Source organism: Chrysoperla carnea, chromosome 1 (genome assembly GCF_905475395.1).
Source record: "Chrysoperla carnea chromosome 1, inChrCarn1.1, whole genome shotgun sequence".
In the NCBI taxonomy this organism is placed as follows: domain Eukaryota; kingdom Metazoa; phylum Arthropoda; class Insecta; order Neuroptera; family Chrysopidae; genus Chrysoperla; species Chrysoperla carnea.
The window spans coordinates 122,506,844-122,527,545 of NC_058337.1; the positions used below are offsets into that span (position 1 = coordinate 122,506,844).

The 20,702-nt window shown below is 28.8% G+C and overlaps 1 protein-coding gene across 1 annotated transcript in view; it reads right to left on the reverse strand.

Moving 5' to 3' along the window:
- LOC123294110 overlaps positions 1–20,391 on the reverse strand; it is a 58,316-nt gene extending 37,925 nt beyond the window's left edge. The window contains exon 1 of the mRNA XM_044875201.1: positions 20,227–20,391. Coding sequence (XP_044731136.1) covers positions 20,227–20,391 — 165 coding nt within the window. The remainder of the gene's footprint in view (positions 1–20,226) is intronic.
- Positions 20,392–20,702: the final 311 nt, after the last annotated feature.

Here is a 20,702-nt window from a genome sequence, read left to right on the forward strand (position 1 = left end):
ATTATGATAACTGAGGCAATGGAGTCACTTCTATTTTATTACATATAAACAGGAATTCTCAGTCTCAGAATATAAAGTATAAAGCAGGGATGTATTTATTTTGCGTGCCAGGAATAATTCTGTAAAATTTTTAAACAACTTACAATTAAGTAGGTATATAATTTTAGTATCAAAATGAATACCTAAACTTAGGTTGCGGGTTCGACTCCAGGCAGCGGCAGTGTGAATAATTTATAATTAATGGGAGTGCAGAATTGATCACATTGCCGTCGCTTGGATAAGAACGAAGTAACCGACTCCACCCACATCAAAAATGTAATTGTAAATATGTTTGTAGTTGAATAAATAAAGATTAACAAATAATGATGTGGGTGGCCTCTGTGATAAGGCGTATGCTATAAAAACGGGAGTTAAACCCCCCATTATTATTATTATTATCATCTGTAATAATTTTTCATACATTTGTTTTTAAAGGTCGGAAAAACGGGAGCTCTAAGTCAGGAATATCTCCGAAATTTAAATAAAAATTAAACCGAAAAGCATTTTATCATTTATTACAATATATTAAAAATTCAAGTTGCAGATATTCTTCTTTTATGTATAATGGAATATTAAACAATTTGATCAAAATCCATTTTTAATCGACAAAAAAAAGGAGGAGGTTATCAATTTAACCATTTTTTTGTCTGTTTTTGTTACGCGATTTCATCGCTGATTATGAATGAACCGATTTTATTCATCTATAAGGTTGGTGGTTAGTATTAATAACAGATTAAAGCTTTTGAAGTGTCCTCCTTTTAATTTGAACATATGAGTTTTGAATCGAAACCCAACCTAATATGGAAATCAATTCATTGATGTCAACTTCAAAATGAAATTATTTTTGAATTTGGCCTTTTTTTAAGTCTGTTTTATTTTTTGTAATAAAGTTTTTATTTATTATAGATTCTATAAAGATAGTGCGCATATATTTTACATTGTTCAGAAAAAAGATAATCCAGAGTAGGAAAATATCCTGTAACCGTTAAAAATTGAATAATTGAATTGATGAATATAAATTGCGTTTAAAGATTTTTTAATGGAATAACAAAAATACTTTGTTTAATGTATTTATACTGTTTCACCATATGTTACATGAGGTTCTGTTCGAACTTAATATACACTTCGTAAAATTAAAATGCGACATTTTTTTTTTCCTTAAAACTAATTTATCTTTCATCCACTTCATGAATTTTTTTTAAATTCACAATTTGAAAAAACCATGATAGAAAAGAAAAGTAAAAAGCTATAAAGCAAACATTATTCTTATTTCTTACTATTGCGTACAATTATCTTTATAATTCATTAACGTAGATGCAAAGACCTCATTTTTCATTACTGAGCAAAAATCGTGCTCATTTTTTCTTTGGAAAATTGATAGCTCTAATGAACAATTCATAGAGACTAAATAAATTTATATACAAATTTTCTACATTCTATCCCCGTTTAGAAGGCTTTTAAAACGTAGAAAAAAAGTGTTTTTCCTCTAGGAATCTCTCAAAACTGAACATATTTTGTTTTTATTCGTTGTGTGCGTAGTCATGGTAGGGACAATAAAATCGATGCCAGCGCTTCTAGTGAAAAATTTTGGCGATAAAGGATGCTGTTATGATTAATTTGCAATTTTTTACATGTTAATGTTAAAGAAAATGTCCAAATAAAATTATTGAAAAACACTTATTAATTAAACTTAATGCATTAAAAATTGTAAAAATAAGAAATCAAATTGCACAAATATTATTTTTCAAATGTAAATTATCATAATTATTTATTTAAATTTGTGAGACAATAATATTAAATTTTCAATGTAAGTCATAAATGTAATCCGTACAAAATTATATGCATACATACAATTCTATAATTAAAGTATGTGTATCGTTACCTAGAACTCAAGAACAATGAACTGAACAAAATCAATCTCGACAAAGTCACCTTTCAAAAAAAAAAAAAAATAAATAAATAAATAAATAAATAAATTAAAAACAAAATCGGTTCAACCGTTTGGAACTTGTGACACCTAAAAGAGGCACAGAAATAAATACACACGTCAATCAAACAAATATATTTCTCTCTGGTTGAGTTGAAAAGAAATTCAAAACGTAAATTTACTCTTTTCAAAGTTTTCCAGCTCTAATTTTCCTTTATTTATAAAACTAAAAGATAGTGATGAGATGATATGTATGTAAATTTTCTCAATATTTATTTTTTCTGTCAGAATTGATTAAGGTACAATAAAATTATAATTTCTTTATCAATAAAAATAATGTTATCAACATCATGCCAAAATAAATTTCAATTTTACTGAGGAAATATTGTAAATATTAGATCGACATATTATAAGGAAATGGTGTAGTATCCATAATCAAAATGTATGTGTTTTTTAAAATATCACAAGAGAAAATATATATATATTTTTTGAGAGTTTAAATATTAAACAAACATCGATAAATACGTGTGAATCATGGTAGATGAGGTGTAGGCCATGATACATTACCATAATATACCATGGAACATACTCTAATGCACCTAGAATCATCTCCATTGATTGCACTTTAAGCTCTCTATAATATTGACATTTTAATGCCTCTGATTGAAACCTAAAAGTACGTATAAGTTTCCCTTACAGGCATGAATTCAGAAAATTATCGATTAAAAACCTAATCAACCATGCGATAACGTTTAATATTAGGTGACATAAAAATTGCTTCGCAAATTGTGTCATGGATAGATTTATGTATATTTATTTTATATGTACTCTATTTGTTTGTAAAGATTTTTATTTCTTATACGTTTGACATCTCAGTTGAATTGATAATAAATAATACATTGAAATTTAAATTATATAGGTTTCAATTTTAAAAATGAATTTTTTTATTTTATCACATATCTATTCAATTGGGAAAATCTTTTAGTTTGATTTATGTAATTGACTGTTTAGAATTTTATATATTTCAACTAAGTAGATACCATATGTATTCCACATCCTTAACCGAATCACTATATATGAGTGATACTTGGGAGGTACCCGATCATTAGTATTCTACCTATGTTTTCCAATGGTTTTCCATTAGATTTACACAAAGGGGTGGTTTCTAATAAAGCCACAGCCATAGCAGTTTACCTTCCCCTTCCTTTTATTTTCCTCATCCCATTTTAAGAAATGTTGCACAATGTTTGTATTGAAAAAAAAATAAATAAATTGAAATTTTATACAAGACTAGCCTGATACCCGCCCGTTTCACTGGGCTTAAAAGTAAAAAACCTCCGTTTTATAGCATCCACTCTCTCTTAATATACACAGTTTTCAATTTTGTTAAATGTAAAATAGTCATAATTCATTGAGTATATCAGAAAAGTTGGCCTTGAATGGTTTGGCCATTTATTATTTTAAATTTTTACAGAATACTTTAATTTATGGTTCAAAATGATGATCATCGATCTGATCCATCTTTAATCATCATTTTGAATCATAAAAAAAAGATTTCTGTAAAAATTTAAAAAATGGTAAATGTCAAATTAAATTAAATTTTCTTATTTAAAAAAAAATATATCTTTATAAATTATAGCTCATGTGTTTCTGAAGTATGAGATATATTGCTGTACAGTTTCAATAAAAACCATTCGCTAGTTTTAGCAAGAAAGCGTAACAAACAAACAAACTTGCTTACCTTCACATTTATAATATATATATATATATATATATATATATATAGGGATAATATTTTTCATGGAAATATTTTACCTATGTTTATTTACTTTTAATGTACATACTTGTATATAAACTGTAAATATAATACGGTAATAACAAAATTTACACAGTTTTATTAATTTTATGTCTATCAACAAGCGTGAGAAATTCAAGATGTTTTTAAATAAATATTCTTTCGCGTAAATAGTATTCCAATAGGTTGATTTTACGCAGTTTTTTCTGTGTAAATTACATATATTTGTTCATTGAAAAATATTAACGCCATGGGTGTGACATTTGAGGTTCAGACCAGCAATTTCCTTACATATATTTTTATACCATGTATATATGAAATATACATAGGAAAATATTTTGGTATAGATGTTTATAAAATCACCTAATTAGTCCATTTTCGGTTGTCTGCCCGTCTGTCTGTCTGTCAACACGATAATTCAAAAACGAAAAATGAGATCAAGCTGAAATTTTTACAGCTTGGTCACGACATAAAAAGTGAGGTCGAGCTCGTTAATGGACAACATAGGTCAAAAAGGTCTTGGGTCCGTAGGACCCATTTTGTAAACCGTTAGAGATATAACAAAAGTTTAATTGTAAAAAGAGTTCCTTATAAAAAATAAACAGCTTAACCAGTGTGAGCGCAAATTAGGCGCAACTTATATAGTATGTATTAGATGGGAATATCAGTTATGTATGTGTGACATGTATGAATGAGTAATGTCACAGTGTAATGAACACAGTCTATACATGGTATTTTAATAATTCACTCACTCAATTGTTTCCTTTCATTTGTTTTAAATAATATATATACATACAAAAATTTAAAATATTATCACCTTTTTTCTCGTTGTTATCGGGTACTGAGTTCTAAAATCGCTCTTGAAACACAGCTACGAACACTCTCGATTAAATTATTTTTCAAACGGAAAAAATCAAAATCAATTCGCCCGTTTAGGAATTTTGATGCCATAGACAGACACGCTGATACAAAGACACGTTAAACTTATCACACTCCTCTTGTTAGTCAGGGATTATAAATAATAAATTGAGTTAACATTCAAAAATAATTCGGCGGCACATCGGCTATCGATTCATATGCAAATGCATTTTAAAATTGTTATTTTAGCATTGTGAAGACCATGAAACGATCCCTTGTTAGAGTATAAAATATTTTCAGTTTGAAAACATTAACTTTCTGTCAGGAACATAATGTATGTTTTCCCAAATACGCATTTGAAATAAAACCATAAATTACCTTTATTTGATAATAAATTGAATGAACAAATATAAAGATGTAAGGGGGTTTCTTCGAAAATCGTCTACATTTACTACTGAGTAAATATAAACCTATAAATTTATTCAACAAATCGATAAAAAAAAGATTATAATTTTTTCTTTAAAAAGTTTTCAGTTTTTTTAAAGCATTCTTAAAAACGGTTTTTAAGATGCATACGAAACTATACATGTTTTTTATACTTTATCGACTTTTGTGTTGCATATGTTAATTATGAGCATTTCAATTATAAATATCTACACAATCGATTGAAACATTTCATTTATTTATTTTTTACAAATTAAATACACCTAGAATCTAGATTTTAATTTAATCCAATTCTTAAGAAAAGTAAATTTACGATCCAACAACCTTAAGGACTGATGAAAAAATGCTAGCCCTTAACATGTAATTATAAGAGTTAGAGACGTCCTTTAAACTGGAAAGTAGTTCATGACAAAGTTGTTGGATACATTTTTTCGAAAAACAGGTACACATGTTGACTTAGGACCACTTTTTTAGCTCTACAATTTTTGTTAATTTCTGATATAAAATCCTTTTGTTTCGAGTAGAAGATCAGTCTCAAGTTAAATGAGATACCCTGTATTACAATACCTAAGCCTATTGCCTTAAAAATTTGTTATGTTCCGTATCAAAAGTAGTAAACAGACAATCAATTTCTTCATGAAGAAGATATGTACCTAATATATAAGGTAATAAAATATTTCCCACAAAATAGACATTAAAACTGGAAGTAATTATTTTAACTTAAATTATTTGCTACAATTCATTTAAAGAGTATATATGTCGCAGATAGATTGCCGAATCAACTGTTGTACACCGTGAACTAAAATGTCAGATAAAAGTTTGTCAAAATCAATAAATAAACCAAATAGTATGACCTAAAATAAAAACTGCATCTCAAATAAAAACAGTAATTTTGAGGACAATTTAAATAAAAAAGTTGTCAGAGTTTTGGGAAAGTGAGTGCTGGACCCTAAAATTTAATCGCTAATATAAGAACTGTTTAAAATGTCTCCACACAAATATCAATTGGAATGTCCCGGTAATGTACTCTATTTTGTTGACAATAGATGCCAGGAAGAGTCATATTTTGCAATGTTTCAGTTTTTCCTGAAAACACGGATAAAACGACGTTTTCTAAAAATAAAACCTAGCTAAATTAATTTCGATTTTTGCACCAATTTCCTAGATCAGTTTTTTGTGAAACAGGACCAAAAACCTAATTAGAAAAAATTGTACAAAAATAATAAAAAATTCCAAACCACACAACAGTCAAGATACCCATAAGTTGAAATTGGAAACTTATAAGTTCCACTTAATGATGACAAAAAATTTAAATAATTTTGAATACGATAACTGGCTCAATTGGTTTAGACAAATTCAAATAGTTATAAAACATAAACTCAGAACAAAAACAACAAAATTGTACAAAAAACTAAAAATGCTAAAAAACAAAAATAAAAAACCAGAATCAATATTCCAAGATCAACAGCTCGTCCATAACACAACCAATATCAAATTCTCAGATGATGAGATTAACCTATTAAACAAAGGATTGAACTTTTCAATCCAGAAAAACGAATGTCTGTCCGTAAATATAGCTGTGGATATTGAAACAGGAATCAAATGATTAGATGAAGCAACCAAAAACTAAATTAGATTAAAAATTGTACAAAAATAATAAAAAATTCCAAACCACACAACAGTCAAGATACCCATAAGTACAAAAAACTGATCTAGGAAATTGGGGCAAAAATCGAAATTAATTTCGATATATCCTAGAGTTTTCATTTATTATCTTCGATAATATTTATATTAAAACCTAGCTAGATCGATTTTTCGCCCTAATTTTCATGAAATAGCCGTTATAGCCGTTGCCGCGATTACTGATATATATATAGAAGAATTGCTCGTTTAAATATATAAGATTTTCTTTAGGTTTTGTAACCTAAAAAATACCGTTTTCTATTCTCATAATTGCTTTTGGCTAAACTTGGGTAATAATTTTGAAAACATAGAGAAATGACAATCCAGCTGAACGTCATTCAGCGGTTTGGTATAACAGAACTGTTTTGTAAAACAACTAATGGTTTTGTAAAACAAATGTTTTGGCAATCTAGCTGCGACATATATATAATATAAAGGTACTATACTTTCAAAACTAAGTATTTATGTTAGTTTTTATGTGGTACGTTAAAAAAATTTAACTTTTTTATGGACTTTTTTTACGATTATATCGCTTACAATTATTTTACTTCTGCTATAGTTTAAATTAAATTGGATGAAATGCTTTTAGAGTAGGCTGAAGTAGTGCGACCTTATTATCTTATGTCCTTATTTTAATCCTAATTTTTAATCCAATTCATATAAATACTATTATTTTCATAAATTATGAATTGATCTTTTTAATTTTTCTCAAATAAAAATGATACATTGCGTTTTTAATAATACTCGGACACTATTTTTGATATCTTCTGCCTTTTGAGCAAATAACAATGAAATTATGTCAGTTTTTAATGCCTCTTCTCGCTTTAACTCAAGAAAGGGACAAATTCCAAAAAGGTGAAAAGTTCCATAGTTCAATAAAGCCTTTGGCTCAGAGGGAGCAAAACAGGAATTTGCATAAATACAACATTATTTTGGCTTACATACATATTTGGCTAACTAAATCAATGATAAGGTAAAGGGGAGGGGGCAACTGCCTTCGTACATTAAGGCGTGTACTTTTATATATTCTAGAAAGTCACAATTAAAGTAAAAAAAAAGCGTTGGAAATACTTTCCATATGTATGTTCCACTATAACCTAGTCTATGTTATATAGGTCATTTAGATGTTGAGATAAAAATTGATTAAACTCAAAAAACATATACAATATACATGGTTTTTTTTTTTTAATTTGAGGGCCAAGGTTTTTTGGTTTCCATATAATGGTGGCTATTTACAGCATTTACTCTTTTGGATGATGTTGAAACTATGTTCAAACTCATTATACATATACTGCAAAAATACTGATAAACTTTGACTACCTCATCATGGTATGTAATGTTATAGTAACAGCACTTAGAATGTATTAACTGGTACAATTTTTGACAGAGTAGTCAGAAAATTATTACTGTATTGATAAATGGTATAAGTAATCAGGTGGTCTAAATTGGAACTACTGAAAAAGAGTCCACTTCCTGTTTAATAGTACAATTTTTTATCGCCAGTTGGCGGGATTTATCTGATTTGAATTTGAATATTTTTATTGGCCTTAAAAAATGGTAAGTCCAAGTGTTGCCATCTGGTAGTCGAAATTGTAACTACCGAATTCGGGGCTTCTTCTGATTTTAATTAGTACGAATCATTATCGCCAGTTGGCAAATTGCAAATCCCAGTTATCAATAACCGATACAACAACATTCTGTGAGAGATGAGATACAAACTTTTAACTCAGAAGGGCGGTAATCGGATAAAATAGACTCGAATAAAAGAGACCGAAAATTTTATAGATCCGAAATATTGTTGTAATTACGAGTTGGTTGGGTTGTTTTGTCGACTTTAGATGAGTTTGTTGGTTTCGGAAGCTTTTAGCCCTTGCGTTCAAAAATAGGACAATACTGCAGAAATTTTTTTTGGGTCTTTCTTTTCCTAAATCTCAGGAAGGCAGCCTGATAACGGTTTGGGTAAAATAAATAGCTGTGGAAAATCAACTATTTTAGATTATGTGCCAATGTTAGATAATTATATTGTTTTTCGATTTCTGATGTTGACTACCGCCTGACAATGTCAGCTCGTCTAATCTTGAATTTGACATATCTGATTTCAATAATATAATTAATATCAATATTCTCCAATGGCTTGTCAATTATCTAATATTCAATGATATGCAAATGTTCCATTATTTACTCACACAAAGAAAGACCTTCCGGCTATTGAAAATAACAACTTTAACTTATACCTACACTAGTCAATGACAATTTTTTTTCGTTCAAATTTTATAAATTAATAACAGGCAGCGACATGGTGGAAATGTTATTTTGGGGTGTACCTATGTAACATAATAGAAAACAATTAAACTCGAGTTTCTTGGAAATGGGGGTTAATTTTAGGGGTTGAAACCGTTCTTTTGCGATTAAGGGCGACAAATGACCTCATAGCGAAAAACTATCAGCAGAAAAGTTCTTGATAATAAAAAATTGAAAAACTTTTGTAGGTACGGGACTTTTTTCAATATAATCTCAACTTTCATGAAACTTGGTGAAAGTCCTTTTTTATTACATGTGAGATTATGTGAGTTTTTTCAAATTTTCTTTTGATTTTCATACTCTGCCCGGGCTCATTTTAACCGTTGAAATGTCTATTTTAAAATGATCTATCTACGTGTATGAATTTTTTTTCCATTAAACCGCTTAAAATCTAGAAACACGATAATTCAAAAACGAAAATAGATATCAAGCTGAAATTTTTATTGCGTACTTACTTAACGTGAAAAGTGAGTTTGAGTTCGTAAATGAGCAACATAGGTCAATTGGATCTTGACACCCAATTAAAATGTCCGTTATTAGACACCCAAAAATAATATCCGTTGGATTTGTGGGTGACAACTATATAGATATTATACTTATAGTTATCATGAATGTTTGTCAATTTACATTGATCACCTGAAAGTTTTGTGGTTCAAGTGCATTCAATAGGATGGTTTTAATTAGTGTCAAACAATTTCTTGACAAACTAGTAACAACATATCATAATTTAGTAAATTGACAATATTTGTTTTGCTTCTGGCATTATTCGACCAATCAACAAGCATCAAACATCTTTAGGGTATATGTTAAAAGTATTGTGTAAACTTGCAATTGACGGGTGTCAATAATGTAGCAACATCAAAGTGAATAAATCTTCTTCTTCTATATATATAAATATAAGCGATTTACCACTGACTGACTCATCACGAAATCTCCGAAACTATCGGTCCGATTAACTTCACATTTCGCATACTTACCTCTTTCGTGACATAGACGTCCACTAAGAACGGATTATACGGAATTCTTATTCCAACGGATTTTCTGTAGTTTATAAGTATGTAGATACAGTCATAGAGGTAGAAGATACTGTTCACTATCCTGTTAAGTTTCTACACACACTCAACCCACCGGAAATACCACCTCATATTCTTCATGTAAAAATCGGTGCACCAATAATGTTATTGCGTAATTTAAATCCCCCAAAATTGTGTAATGGCACCAGACTACGAGTAAAAACCATGCAAAGAAACGTTAGCAACAATTTTTACAGGAAAGTATGAGGGTGAAAGTGTATTCATTCCAAGAATCCCTCTGATTCCATCGGGCTATCATTTTGAATTTAAGCTGCGTTTTCAAATAAGCATGATGAAATCATATTTGAGTTATCTTTTTGAAAAATCACAGCAGGGTATTTGTCGGACACTGATGACCAATTGATAACATTAATAATTATTGAATAATTCAGCAAAATTGAAACATGCACGTATTCAAAAACAAAAATACTTAAGTACAGCGTGTTCGAGGTGGTATATAAGCTCATCGATGTAGTATTTTTGTTGAACAAAATATTTTATTGTTTCATAATTATGAATGTTATCCAGTGGGCATAGTGTCCTACAAATTTCCTGCTTTGTTTTTTCAGAACGATAATTCAAATATGACGTCATCATGTTCATCCGCAATCGCAGTCTTTTCAAAAAAAAATCGTAAAGAAAATTTGGTATAGACTCGCCAAAAGGAATAAACTCATCGAGTATGTATTTATCATCTACAAAAACCTGTGGTGTCCCACGGTCTAAGATCCTTACACAAATTGAAAAAGAGTGGAAATTATTGAGTTTCGAGAAAACCTTTCATGATCGAAGAAAGTTTTTAAAGAAAACTTTATTTAAATTTGCGTTTGTTTTCTTCACTAATGGGAAAATGAGCATATTATAAAAAATATTGCCATGACCTTCTATAATTCTCAGATTCTCTGTTGTTTATTAATGAATTTATTTCTTAGCATTTTCCACATGAATAAAGGAGAAAATAATTTTCTTGTATTTTAAAGACAATAAATTTCATAGGCAGGTATGTTTTCACATTAACCTTTTATGTCCCCCGACAATTATGTAAATTCAAATATATTACTATTCAAATAGAAAATATATTTTGCACGCGCACTCAATGTTTACGTATACAGGGTGAGGCAGCAAAGTGTGTGACTTTAATAACGTCGTGAAACAAAAGCTCATTATTTTTTCAATATAATCGGTTTACCATCTTAAAATACATAAAAAAGTATTTCAGAAAATATAAATTGTATTTTTAAGTGAATTATAAATCGTGTTCTTTAGTAAATTCAATGTAAGTTCCGTTTTTTGTTCTTTAATGCTTCAACTGTTGGTGTTGTGTTATCCTGTTACAGTTTCTCTCTCTTGGTAGGTACTATTTAATTCAGGTAAGCTCATAAGCAAAAGTTGCCAGTAGTAGTAGTAGATTCGACTAATTTATATTTTTACTTAATTAATTATTTTATTTAGTTAAAAATACAATTTACAATTTACATAAACATTTAATCTTCTTTACAAAATTTAATTTCTTTTTCTTTTTAAGTATTTTAAGATGTTAAAAATGTTGTTTGGGAAATTTTATGGGCTTTGGTTTTACAACACGAAGGATAGAAGGGTAAACTTACAAAAAAATATTCGGCATTAACTAAAGTAACGTCTGTAACACAATCTTTAATTGTTCCTGTCTTACAGTTGGATGATGGCGTATTTAATCGTTCCTTCTTATTAGCCAGATGTCGTCGCTCTAAATCTGTTCTTTTTAATAGGGTAGTGAAAAATAAAATATGAAATTTTATAAAAGTTAAAATTTATGTAGAAATATACTTAAATATTCTGATTTTGAGTCATAAAAGCACATTATTGTTTTATTATATTAAAAGTAAAAGTAATTTTTAGTCTATATATCACGTAACCTAAAACACGAGCCGCCATTATGTGACATCATATATGTGACATGCATCGACTTTATTTATAAACATATAATAATTCCACGACTGTTGATTTTACCAATAATACGTCACCAAAATGGCTGACAGCGTTTTTGCGAGAATAAAAAGTTTTAAAATTTAATTTAATTTTATGGCAAGAAAGCGTGTTTATTTTGCCGAAATATATTTTTTGTGGAGAGGAAGACGAGTTGAAAAGACTACTCCCATAGTTTCAAACTCATTTTGTAATTATATCAGGTATTCTTTAAAAGACAATTTCAAGAAAATAAGCTTCCACTTCTTTCTTTCATTTCTTTAATTTTTGAAGAAGCAGCAGCTTATAGATTAGCGAGAGAAAAAAATTGCTTAAAAACTTTCCACATTCATGCACGAGTCTGGACTATTATTTCATTTATTTATTTATTTATTAAAAAAAGTAAAAAAAAAAATATATATATATATATATATATATATAAATAATAAAAGTAAATTTGAAATATTTTTTGAGAATCTATTCAAATAATATAGCTTTTAGGAATTAATCCTATTGAGAAACATTCGATTGATTTTTGTTGTATTATCTAAAACTATTACTAGAAGGTATATGAAGGACATGTTTGGTATATATAACGGATAATAACGGTATATTACGCTATATTTGTACAGGTTGGATATACATAAAATAGGAAAATGGTCATATCTTCTAAATTAAAAAATACCTGAAATTAAAAATAAATGTATATTATGGATTTCTGTTTTTTGAAATTTATTGGAATATTAAGCACAAACTTTTCGAATTTTTCATTTTAATTAATTTTTAAGATGTTATGATTGTGTCTTGATATTTGGGAGGTACCAGCAAAAGAGTTTAAAGTATAAAATTTTCCTGTCCGATTTGGTTTTTCAACGGAATATACTTTGGAAATAAATCGAAATGTAGGAAGTTGTTTAAAAAAACTCGGAAAGAACTACGAAAATTTACGAAAAAATACGGTTTTATCGCGAAAATATCGCGTTTTTCGCCGATTAATTTCTCGGATTGCATAACTCCTAGGAAATCCGCTCTAAAGTTTTGCGAAAATACAAAAATAGGTGGATCGAAGAAGCCGTGCGCGGTCGGAAACAGAGTTACCGAATTACTGGAGCTACTCTTAATGAGAGATACTCAAAAACCCCTGCATAGTTATAAATTTCATAGACGTATTATGAAACTATGAAAACGCAAAAAAGGGCATTTTAACCTTCATTAAGAGTTACCCTAAAACCTCCTCAAAGTTATTAATCTCGTAGATGCATATGAAACTGTGAAAACGCAAAGAAAACTGGGAATATAAAATGTTCCTTAGGTATATAAAATTAACAACTTTTGTTTGAAATATTTTTCCGTAAACATCACTGTTTACCCCAAAAGGGTGGAAATTAGGTCAAAACTTTGGTTTCTATTTTCTTCGAGAAGAAAATTTTCTTCAAGAAGATAAAAGATTGGGAGTTGAAAATTTGAAGGTAGCTTCTCTTATACGGCCGAAAAGCCACCATAATTGTATTGGTTTTTTAAACTTTTCTAATTTATAAAAAATAATCAAGCACTGGCATTTAACACTACTATACAGGATATTTCAACAATTAACTCAGTCAATTGTATACATTTTAATATCATTTTTCATGTCCTTAAAACAATATAAATTGTAATAGTAACTTCTAGATTTTTAGTTTCTTTATCTTTTGGGTAATTTAATTTAAGAAATACCTGTATTTAAGGTAGGATCAATTTAATTCCATTTATTATAGAGTATCCTAATTCAACAAAAATTGTTTTTTCGTGGGTATCTTGGGTTCTATTTCAAGTTTTGAATTTTACTTCAGTAGATGAAATATTTTTTTAAGCTGGTATTATTTGACGTTATGTACACACTGTAAAATTTATCTTAAACAAAAAATAAATCTTGTAGAAAGAAAATTTATTGGACCACATAGAGTATTATACAGGTACAGTTTACGAAATATCTAGTTATGAATTGGTGTTTGGATAATTGATTCCTCTGAAAGGAATTGATATGACGAAGGTTTACATCATAGGAACAAATATATTTCTATTCAATAAAGTTATATCAAAAATATCAGGGTATACAGATTAATTTGTGTTCAGATTTTACCATTTTCTAGAAAAAATATTGGAATTACGTTCAAGGTCCACATAGAGATACGTTAAGTGTGTTTTGAGCAAATTTTTTCATGGTCTGGTTGTACAAAATTTAATATAAAAACAAGTGAAAACAAACAATTGACTGAGTTAATTGTTGAAATACCATGCATAGTCAGTGTTGATTTCTTTATCACATACAAACATGTGACACATACATAACTGTTAATCAAGTATAGTACATATTATAAAATTTCCGCCTAATTGGCGCCCTCACAGGTAAACAGTGATGTTTACGAAAAAATGTTTCAAACAAAAGTTGTTTAATTTTTGATAAGGAACATTTTTTACAATTTTTGTTCTATCTCTAACGGTCTACAAGATGGGTCCTACGGACCCAAGACCCAATTGACCTATGATGCTCATTTACGAACTTGACCTCACTTTTTACGTCCTAAGTACGCTGTAAAAATTTCAGCTCGATATCATTTTTCGTTTTTGAGTTATCGTGTCCACAGACGGACGGACGGACAACCGGAAATGGACTACTTAGGAGATTTTATGAACAGCTATGACAAAATTTTTTTCCTAGCATCATTATTTTTAAGCGTTACAAACTTGGGACTAAACTTAATATACTATGTATATTTCATAAATACATGGTATAATAAAACACATTTAGGGGTTAACACTAATATTCTTCATAGTCCAATCATCTTAGGTTTTCACCTGGGAATCTTACGAAATAAGCTGAATATTTGTACCAACCTTTAATTTGATAGTACAAATGTTGTCTCAAAAGTCACTTGTCAGCGTTCTTTGATATTTAAGGTCAAAAGTCGCAAAAATAATTGTTTCAGGCTCTAGACTATCTCTGTACCAAATTTCATTTAAATCGGTTCATGAGTTTAGGCGTTATTACGAAATACACAGACAGACAGACAGACACACGGTCAAACTTATAACACTCCTTTTTTGGGTTCGAGGGTTAAATATTAAAACAATCGGGCAAGAAATACAGATGATATAAGCAAGAACTCCATGCTAAATTCTGTTAAGATTCCAGAAAGATATACAAACAAATTTTTGAAGCCTTGTTTTTTTATAGTTATTCGAAAAATAATTTTTCTTTGCTGTTTGATACATGAATGAGATTTTAATAAAGTTAAAAAAAAACATATCGATATTCCCTATTGCTAAAAAAAACTATCTTAGATTTGTTTATTTTGATTATGCCGTAGGGAGTTTTATAACAGGTATACTTAAATGATATCTCGAAATATATATAATGATTGATTCTGGATGTGATTTAAGAGAGACAAACTTATTCAACATAAATTCGTGACCGATTTATCAGCGTTTCCGATAACAGTATACGTGTATAGTACCACCAGGAGCTCAAAAGAACATATCTTCCAACCTATATTTACACAGACACATGATGTCCTATTATAATTTATGGATTTAATCAAGAATTATAGACCCTAAAAAGTTATTGAGGCACCAATACGAGATTGACTTGCCCTAACGATGTCTATTAAAAGTCAATCTTCCATATTACTGGTAAACGATACATACTTTAAATTGGAAAGTGGTTCGTCTTAAAAAGCTACTACAATTTTTGTTTTAAAATACGCAATTTGAAAAAAAAATTACAATTTTTCATTTTTCAACCTCGAACTTAAGAATGTTGCTCCGCTACAATATTGTCAAAAAGTTTTGTATTATAAGAGTAGAACTGCTTGAAGTGAAGATAAGGTTAGGTTATATTGGCTGTCCACGAAGGACACACTTAGGCTATAGTGCCTATTGTGATACCATATATGTGTTTTACTACCTTTCCGCTGATAATATCATTTATCAGTTCCTCAATTTCAGAGGCTGAGTGCACCTCCTTCATGCATATACCGCATGCACTACACCAGCCCATCACAACTATTAATTAAACTAATTTTGTTGCGACGCCGGGAACCGAACCCGATACCCAAAGGATACCGCGGACGGAATTGGTTACGCCTTAACCAACTGAACTAAAAGGCCGACAGCTTGAATTGAAATGACGTATAATTTTTGTCGACTACTGCACCAGCAGAGGCATCATACACACAATACGTGTTGGTTTTCATTAATTTCTAGCAAAATTCGGTGAGAAGCTTAACGTCGAATTTAAAGCCACCATTGCGAGCGAAATTTTGCAACTTTAGGCCATTTCTTTTCTGTCATTATTTTACAAAATTCAGAAGCAGTTTCGAACTTTTTGAACATTCTGTATATATTCTGTTAACAGATAATTTGGTACATGTTACATGATATTGATGGAATTGATGGAACGGGGTGAGGACATGTAAGTTATCATCTTGTTCATATGAAGGAAGTAATAGTTTACGTAAAAAAAAATAAAAATAAAATTACTTACAAAAAACTACTATCATATTATATTCAATGAAAAATCATATCTTGAAGGAAAATATTTATACTCTCTTCTTTCGATGTTTATTTATATGTTATCTCCAGATATATGTATAGTGAAATTTATATTTGCTTTTATAAAAATAGACCAGTATTTATCCCGAAAAAGATGTCGTAGATCCTAATATTACTCACATCAATAGGATGCTTTTGGTAGTGAAAAGTAAATTATGAAATTTGATAAAAATTAAAACTTATATAGAAATTTACTTAAATTTTCTAATTTTGAGTCATAAAAACTCATTATTGTTTTAGTATATTAAAATTAAAAGTGGTATTTTTTAATCCGTATATCACGTGACCTAAAACACGAGCTGCCATGATGTGACATGATATAGGCAAAAATAATATTCATTAATTACTAATATTTTGATGTATTTATAGTAATTGTAGGTTAAATGTTACCATCAATTTTATTTATACATATAATAATTACATACACGACTGTTGTTTTACCAATATTACGTCACCAAAATGGCTGATAGTGTTCTTGCGAGAATAAAAAGGTTTGAAATTTAATTTAATTTTATAGCAAGAAAACGTGTTTATTTTGCTGAAATATACTTTTTTCAAACAAATTAGAATACCCAATCGTATTTTTCGCCGTGTATATCAATGTTACCAAGGATTTTATATATTGTAGGACAAGAGACACGGTTAAGTAAGCGTATAAGTACAGATTGATCTAAAAAATATCTCTAATTTGAAATAAAAGCAAAACGCTTTGAGCATCTTGGTGTTCTTATTTAAAAATGAATGTACACCATTAGCAGAAAGCAATGCTATTTTATTTTGCAAAAAATATTTCCCGTCCCAAACATGATTAATTGAACTGCATTCTAAACTCAACATTCTTAATGAAATATTGGATTAGCTTGAACATAAAAATTCCCGATTTTGAAGATAAAAATCCCATACGCCTCTTCACAATAATACATGCTCGTGAATCACTTTAACGGCCATAAAAATTAACTGCTTATTGTTTTGTTTGAAACTAGCTTTTATTTTTACCTCGAACAGGCGTTCATTTACATAAAATCGTTTTAAAGTAAAATTCCATGACCGAATGACTAAAAAATTAAAAAACACTCATATTGATGATATCTTATACCGTTTTGATTTATCTCAATTTAAAAATGTATAACTCTTATCTATCGGATCATATTTTAGATTAAATTCCCGATCCTTTTTAAAATTCGGTTCAAATTCACAGATGAAATTCTTTAAATTTTTGGACAACATATACTGGTCTTTAAGGAAATGCAATCTCTATTTTTCATTTTAGTTATTTCTTTCTTTTCTTTTTTTGTTAGGAAGTATATTTATTAGTTTGATTGAATATGTATATTAAATTCGCTTCATAACTGATAAATTTTGAAGACATATTACAGTAGAACCTCGATAAGTTAAAAACCAAGATAAAGTTATTAATTTTTTGTTTTGATCTTGTATATAATTTTTAACATCAAAGCCATTCGGTTATAATTGATATTTTGAAAATACGATAATGCGTATTTTTTCCAGCCATTATATCATTAAAAACATCAATTATAAACAAATGGCTTTGACATCAAGTTGTATATAAGATCTAGTTAACAAAACATAAATAATAAATAAATAAGTTCATGTTGACAAACAAATAAAAAAATCGATAAGTTGATTAAATTACACTCTGTGTGTATAGTGGAACTGACTAAGGCGCTTGGCATGAATCAAAGAGGCCACACAAGAACTACGTTCGATTATGAATAAAAAGAAATATGCTTTAAGTCAGGGCTTCTTAAACTTTTGTAATTCACGACCCCATTTATGATTTCGAGTTTCTTGACGACCCCATACAAATATAAAAGAAAAATAAATTAATATTTTTTGATGATTTATTTATTAGGTAACAATAAACATATACATATGAAAATATATAAGTTTAGAATTCGTTTTGAAACCTACAAAAATCTAAAATTAAAAATTGCACAAAAAATTATAAAATTGTATTTATTATAGTTTCAAAATAAAAGTGGATTCTGACCGTCTTAATTCTCTCGAATATATTCAAGTAGTTGCGTGGTAAGTATTAAAGTATAAGTTAAAAATTTGATGAGATGGATGTGCCTGTTTTTTATTGCATAACAAATTAAATCTTGGTGGAATGTTTGAAACTGCTGGACGTAAGACCTCTTCAACATTTTTTATCGCTGAACGATATTGGGATTTAATATGTGTTAAAGCTGTTTCTTCAGCAATAATACCTAGAAATTTTGTTGATAATTATTTCTCGGGATTATTTCGGCTTTTAGAGATTGACAAAAATAAATGTATATTTTTTATTAATTCCAATAACATTTCATAATTCATAGTAAATGTTATTCAAGTTATTATAATACTCTTAATAGAAATGCACGTACAAACAATCTTTCCGAACTAGAAGATTTTATGATATATATCTACGATAATTGTTATTTTATCTTTATAACAATAATTTTACAAGTTAAAAAACATTTTCTGTCAAATTGTATTTTTACCTCTCGCGACCCCAGAATTTTGCTACGTGACCCCAAATGGGGTCGCGACCCATAGTTTAAGAAGCACTGCTTTAAGTTATTGAGGTAATCAAAACATTACTCGAAGTTAGTGAGATTTAATACCTAAATAGTTCATTTAATTTATAGAGCTTTAGTATTTTGTATAATTTTAAGGTCTGAGAGGATGGGGAAAACTTATTAATTTATAAAGAATTTGACGTTACCGAGGTTCTACTGTATGTATTATATTATTATTCGTACCGTCCATATTTTTAAAATTGGTTTTACGAATTTTGTTCATATACTCAAAAAAAATAACTTTCGACGTTATTACATTTTTAATAATAAGTTTACGCTAACAATAAGAAATGAAACATGGATTTAATAAATTGTTATTCCATAATGGTCTAGGTGCTCGTACTATATAAGAGATTTTTAAATGACCGATCACATTCAGATAAAATAACTACAGGGTATCTTAAAACAAATACTAAAATCAATAATACATATACTTTACGGTAGTAGCCTAAACAATCAACTTCTAATTCTTTTTGGTTATAACTAGACAAATTTTTTGCAATAATGTTAGACGCAGTAACTTATCGAAAAAGTTGGTTTCAAGACGACTGAATTTTGGATATTTCTTTTCTTATTGAAATTAGATAAGGACGAAGTTTTCCTGGCACCTGGCAGGCTTTACTAGTGAGCATTCCTGGAAAAAGCTTTGAAAATTGCCAGGCAGTTTTGCCGTTCCTTACAAGATATTATTCTAATAATTAAAAAAAAAAAGTATAATTGTAACTTTAATATGATTTAGTTTTATAATTAAATAAAATAATTTGAATTTGACTGACAGAAGGTTGCTGGCTTTACTAAGGAGTATCCAGTACGAGACGTAGAATTTCATGGCTACTTAAGTTAAAGAAATATCTGAAATCGAGGCGTCTTAAAACAAACTCTTGAAAACGTTGCTAGATCTGGAACCATTACTAAAGTTTAATTTCCTATACTTAAATAAATTTTTTCTATTATCTAAAAAAATAAAAAGAACACACAAGAAATACATACCTTGAACGCATCTCGAAATTTATTTGACATTATGTTATACAATAATGGATTTACAGTTGTCGACATGAAATATAAAACACCAGACATATAATTTAAAACTTGATATGTAGTTATAAGAAATTGGCCAGGCGTTTGTTTCTTTGCAAATTCCGCTTTAATATACATGGCTAATAGCCGTTGCGCATGAAATGGTGCCCAACATATAAAAAATGCTACCACCACTGCAACTGTAAGCAAAAGAGAAAAAGAAAAATATATTATACAAAGATTTTTATAAAAGTAATAATTATTTACAATAGAAAGGCAAGAAGGCGTGGATATGACACTTATAGATCAGATTATTAATTTTCTCTTAGAAGAGCATTTCACGCAGTCAATATTATTGATTGGAAATATCATAAAACAAGTGAAAACAAACAATTGACTGAGTTGAAATATCATGTATAGACAGTGTTGATTACTCTGTCACGTTACAC